Source organism: Tachysurus vachellii, chromosome 3 (genome assembly GCF_030014155.1).
Source record: "Tachysurus vachellii isolate PV-2020 chromosome 3, HZAU_Pvac_v1, whole genome shotgun sequence".
Lineage (NCBI taxonomy): Eukaryota > Metazoa > Chordata > Actinopteri > Siluriformes > Bagridae > Tachysurus > Tachysurus vachellii.
The window spans coordinates 19,656,369-19,662,656 of NC_083462.1; the positions used below are offsets into that span (position 1 = coordinate 19,656,369).

Below are 6,288 nucleotides of genomic sequence, written 5' to 3' on the forward strand. Positions count from 1 at the left end.
CGCCACGTCCTACACACACACACACACACACACACACACACACACACACACACACACAAACGACACAAAGAACACACTCAGCTGTGAACAATCCTACTGCTGTTACTGATCCACAAACACATCACCGATCAGTAGCTCACATTATGTGGTCCGGTGACACGGCATGTTTATACTGAATGTCTCTGATGAAAGATCCTGTTCTAGTAAAGCAAAAGCTTTTTTTTTCCTATCTCGCTGCATAGTAATAATCTGTGTCAATAACATATGAACAAAACATTTCCTATCAGAGGAACCCATGCGGTTTGGTGTTCCACTCATCTGTGTGTGTGTTTAGCGTCTGGTTTGGAAGGGTGTGTGATGCGAGATCCCAAATTGAGGTCAAAACATTGCACTAGTGGGATTTTGAGTCGACGTGAATCTGTATTGAGAATCACTGTTTGTGTGTGTTATCAGGAGTGTGCACGCTGTGCCCTGCCCCCCACTTCCTGTCTCTCAGTCATGAAAGCTGGGGCTCTGTCTGATGTCCCAAACCGCATTATCGTATAAAACATGTATAATTCAAATACTTAGACTCAGGACATCACATATGTACACACTGTTGTACCGACCAGATAATGTGTCAGTGTACATCTGATAATTAAAACACATCCTCAGGAAGCAGGATGTGTCCCAAATTGCATACTACTGTACTAAATAGTGTGTTAAAGTGATACTAATGATTAAAATACGTTCTCAGGAAAAAGGACATGTCCTAAATCACTTAGTAGAAAGTGCATCAAAGTAGTACTGAGGAATCACAAACTCTTATACTAGTGCATGAAAACATTGTCACATACCGCGTAGTGTGAGCTCCAGCATCAGCTCAACATCATTTAGTTAGCATGCTTTACATGGGAAAATACATGAGGGAGTGATCCTTTAACTAGCTTTTAGATTAAACAGGTTATAACAGGTACAGAAGTTCAGAAAGTCCTCTAATTACACATTTAGTAGACATACATTACGATGTATGTGTCTTTAATGGTACAAGCCCAGCAACTAGGCCAAGTACAGTTCTTTTTCTGAGAGTGTGTAATAACAATGAACAGAAGCAATGCAGGATTAAACGCAGTAGCATGTTAAAACATTATGAAGCTAGAAACATCAGCTGTCTAAAGCATGCAACACATTCCTCAGCACATTTACATTTCTGCTTAGCTGTCACATTCTCAGCGAAAGTGGCCTGGCTACATTCTACATCAAGCAGCCTCCGTTTCCACCTCCACAAAACATTTTCAGATGGAAACAGAGCAACATAAATGAAGAAAAAATGTTTTACAAAAAGGACGTTATTTAAAAGAACTTACAGCTGTTTTTCTTCATGAGAAAGGTGCATTATGGAGAAGTAGCGGGAGGAAGTGGTGATGCTTCAGTGTACGTTAGCTAAAGTGAAACCCGGCAGAGGAACTCGTTCAGCCAATAAGCATCAGACCTTTTTTTTTCAAATGGTTGTAAAGCAGGAAAAAAACTGACTTAACACACACACACACACACACACACACAAACACACACGCAAACAAAAAAAAAAACAACAGGGTGTCATGGAGGTGAAGGAGACAATCGATAGAAGTTACAGTGAGGAAATGAACAAGACAACTGAGAGCAGCATCCTGAAAGTTACCTGGACACGATGCACAGTATATATCATTAATAAATAATCAGTAACTACTAAACCAAACAAATATATTTGAAGGAAAATGTTTTGTTAGACAGCAGGCCATTTTTAGCAGCTAGGCCTTTTTTTATGTGGGACTTAATAAATCATGCAAAGGTTATTAGTATTATTATTATTTTTAAACATTGTCCTCTATTATAAGACTGTATCTATATTCATTCATCAGCAGGAAACACTTTTATCCCAGTCAGGATATTTCCCAACCTAAGTCCTCCTAATGAAGTTTGAACAGAGAGTGGAGTCTCGGTTCACTCCAGGTCTGGATGATGGCTCCTGTTTGTAGGAGCACAAGATGAAATCATTAAGCTCTTTCACAGCAGGAGTCGTCTACTTACCAGCGTGGACTGGGACACATCCTGTGAGGATCAATGATGTCTGGCTCGCAAAGTCGTAATGAAATGTTTGTGGGATCTGATTGTCCGGTCTATGAAAGAAACCTTAAACCAGGAGCCTCGAGAAGAGGTCAGGCTAAGCAAGTTATTGGATTAATCACCGGCCTTACTTTTGGCCATTTAGAGGATTCATTTAGGAGAAGACATGAATCAGTCATATAAAATTGCTTTCAGTAACTTTCAGTAACATCATTCTGATCATTTCTTTCAGCAGTTAGAAGCAAAGAGGTTGAGAATTAGAGACATTTCAAAATGTGTAAACTTGAGTTCTTTGAAGCATGCCACAAACGACACAATAAACTGGCTGATACACACTCTCTCTCTCTCTCTCTCTCTCTCTCTCTCTCTCTCACACACACACACACACATTTCTTACTAAGAAGGAACTTGAGCTCTAACAGGAACACCCTGACAGTGACTACGTGTTAATGGGTGAAGTGTAGAGCGTTGAGGGCCAAAATATATGTTCCTCTATTCCTCTAAGCATCAAGCTGGTTATATAATGCAGATCTCATCTATGCAGAGCTTTAGGAACTATCCTGTGGCTGTTGGTTCCCCTACGGTTGCCAGATCTCAGGTTAATCAGCTTCGTTCGATTCATATGACATAGAAGTTTCCTGTTATGCACTATTTATTGTAGTTGTGTTATAGTGTTTCTCCTAAACAGAACTCAAATGATAAGTTGAGCCTCAGCTAAAATATAGCATAAACTTTCTTTAGTAAGACTTTATTGACACTTGACCAGTTCATGTAGCCAGTTACATTACTCCCTTGTTAGGCTAAATTAAACCATCGTTGTCCAAAACGTTCCTGGTCAGATTTGCGTAATGGTTTTCCCAGGTGGAAAAGATGAATGTAGTATTGACGGAAATTGTGTTAAAATTGCAGAAAGTGAGTTTTTATATTTTATAAATTTCAATAACAACTTCATCAACCAGTAACTAATTTTAGTTGGTCACTGTCACAGTAGATCACAGTGGATAATAATAATAATAGTAATAATAATAATAATAATAATAATAATAATAATAATATTAAAGCAATTTGGATAAATTAGATTTGGTTTTGAAAGGATCATCTGTCTTTTAAAACTATTTAAGACTATTTAAATAGATAAAATAAAATAGACTATTTAAAAACTATTTAAAACGTTCATTTTTCATGAACACAGTTATTAGCCTTGTTTTTTTTTTTAGCTTGTTTTTGCAGCTCTCAGGGTTGCCAGATTGGATCAGGTGTTTTTTTTTTTTTTTTATTGTTTTTACTGACTTTGAAAACAGCTGATCCAATCTGGCATCCCGAGATCTGCAAAAACAAGCTGAAAAAACAAGGTTAATAACTGTGTTCATGAAACAATACTGTAACCATGTGAGCAGCACACACACACACACACACACACACACACACACACACACTCCCCTGGGATTCATAAATAAGCTCATAAATATAGTTTAACCTCTGACAAAAGCCAGGTTTCTGACTTTTATAACATATATATGCTACTTAGCATTTGTTATACTCCAGCACTGACAATCCTCTTAAGAAATTAGTGCAGAATAAATGCTTACCGGTTCCACAAAGCACTCGCTCACACAAACCCCTGACTTTGAGAATAATAATGAACCTTAAAACAGTTGAACAAGACAGAAAGCAAAGCATTTCTCCTTCCCATGTGTGTCTGACATAATGCTGTTAAACCTGCCAAAACAACCTGCTGACAAAAAGGGGCATCAACTGGGGGGAAAAACAGCTAAACCTAAAATCTGTGTACAAAAACAACAAAAATATTCTAAATATATGTTAACACACCACATATTCCTGTGGTATTATTTCTGGCTAGCTTGCTATCTCTTTCTGCATCCTTGAAACATCTTATTGCATTTAATTCTTAGTCATAAAGAAAACTAGCAAAGTTTCTCATTTAGCCAGCCCAGCTAATGGCGACCTGTCGTTAAGCTAGCTACTGTATATTTAACACCTTATATCATGGAGCTCTTTGCTAGCTAGCTAGCTACAACATCCCCTAACACAAGTAATTCTAGTTCAATTATTTGATACCAAATGAGCTCAATTGTATTTTACTGATCAGCTTTTATTTGGAAGCTACATGGATGTGCTACATGTGATCGTTTTTATAAAGACGATAGATCACCATGTGTGTTAGCTCAGCCGGTGACATTGTCAAGTCAGAAAGAATTAGCATTCAAGCTTTCATTAGCATTACACAATTTGTTGTCACAAAACTGTATAGGGAAATCATTATATATTCCACTGGATTATAAATTGTTGTAGAAATGACATTATTTCCTGTTCAGTGTCACCCAAATGAGGATGAGGTTCACTTCTGAGTCTGGTTCCTATCAGGGTTTCTTCCTCATATCATGTCAGGGAGTTTTTCCTCACCATCGTCACCTCAGACTTGATCCTTAGGGATAAATGTTAGATAGAAATAGTAACCTAATTTTAAACTTTTACAATTATTCTGTTTATATACTACTGTAAAGCTGCTTTGAGACAAAGTGAATTGTTAAAAGCGCTATACAAATAAAAAAAAAAACAATCACACAAAAACACACACAAGGGCGTGATAAAACTGGACAGATTTAGTATCAGCATCTTCGGCAGAAATCTTGTACGATCAGTCAGCAAAAGAAATTACTGTATTGTTGATCACATAATTTATTATCCAGTCAGCAGTAATTCGGGTAAAGCGTATTTATTCTGGTGAGCTAGCAAGCCAGGCTAAAACACCTTGCGTGTGTTAATGTACATTACTTATTAAACTTTATAGCTCTATGCAACTTGTTTCACTGTTTAATGCAAAATGCAGCTCTTTAGTAGTTTTTTTTAATTGCTGTACAGATGCAATAATCAGGAGTCACCAATAAAACAAGCTACAGATTATAACCCCAAAAAACCACACAATTTTTCCTGGAACCCAGACAAGACAGCTCCCTGAGCCTGTCCAGAAGCAGATTTCTGACCTAGAATAGAAAAATATAATAAAAAATCCTCCTGGCTGCTTTGAGGATGATGTAATGTTGGTTAGATGAGGAGAAGTGCTAGCTTGATGAGACAGAGACAGTCAAGTCAATAACACTTCATTATTGATGATGCTGCAGTTTCATCTGCAGGAAGCTGGGATCCATTAACTCCTCATGTTACCGATCCTTTTCTCCTGAGCACAGCACAGCACAGCACAGCACGCTGAGGCGAGGCGAGGAACACCGAATCCGACGCACCTCACTGTCTGGCATTGACAAGACTTTGACCAACTTGAGCTGGAGACGGAGACGAGACTTCATTCAGTAATGGAGACGATCAGACTGGGCTGCTCTCTGTTCCTAATTCAGTTGCATGTCCATTACAAAATAACAACATATGCACAAAAATACTGTAATTAACTCTAAATCTCACACACTTTACTGTTCCTGTTATATACACAATAAGATACATCAGTCTCCATCTCATCACCAAAGGTCTTAGGAGACTCGTCACTGATGATCAGGAAACTCAACATTCAATAATTCGTTCATTTTATATCTTCGTCTGTACGGAGCGTGACAAGTACGTTTGATGTAAGAGGAAATCAGTTAGCTGGCAAAATATTCTACATTTTTAGACCTAGAGATTGTTAAACTGTCTCCTTCCACCAAGTGATTTGGTAAAACCAGCCACACCAGTGCACATAAATGGTCAAAATTGTGAAATAAGTCAAAATAAAACACTCATCAACATAATTTCCTCATTATGTTTCATCCCAATACATCTTTTGGTGCAGTATAACTGAATTTGCATTAGTCAGTCACATGCCTTGACAACTGTCCCTCAACTATATTAGGTATACTTCAAACAGACATCTTGTTTAATAAACTAGATTTTGTGTTACAGTATAACTTCATTTTTGAATTATTTAATCACATTTCTAAACATTTATCACCTGCTCTGAGGACTGCCCCTAGACATGAAGTATAATTTTTGGAGTAAAGTTTGGAATAAATGTTTTTTCTTTTCTTTTTTCTTTTCTTTTCTATTTGTCAGACTGTATGTTTGTGGTCACGCCCTCCAGTGTCGCCCATATGAGGATGGGTTCTCCTTTGAGTCTGGTTTCTCTCAAGGGAGTTTTTCCTTGCCACTGCTGCCTGAGTCACCTCAGACTTGCTCATTGGGGATAAATACATA

General features: G+C 37.7%; 1 protein-coding gene across 1 annotated transcript in view; it reads right to left on the reverse strand.

The window, feature by feature from the left end:
* cep85l (centrosomal protein 85, like) overlaps positions 1-1,428 on the reverse strand; it is a 52,964-nt gene extending 51,536 nt beyond the window's left edge. Inside the window, exon 1 of the mRNA XM_060866189.1 lies at positions 1,347-1,428. Within this exon, the coding sequence (XP_060722172.1) occupies positions 1,347-1,362 (16 nt within the window). The 5' untranslated portion in view covers positions 1,363-1,428. The remainder of the gene's footprint in view (positions 1-1,346) is intronic.
* Positions 1,429-6,288: the final 4,860 nt, after the last annotated feature.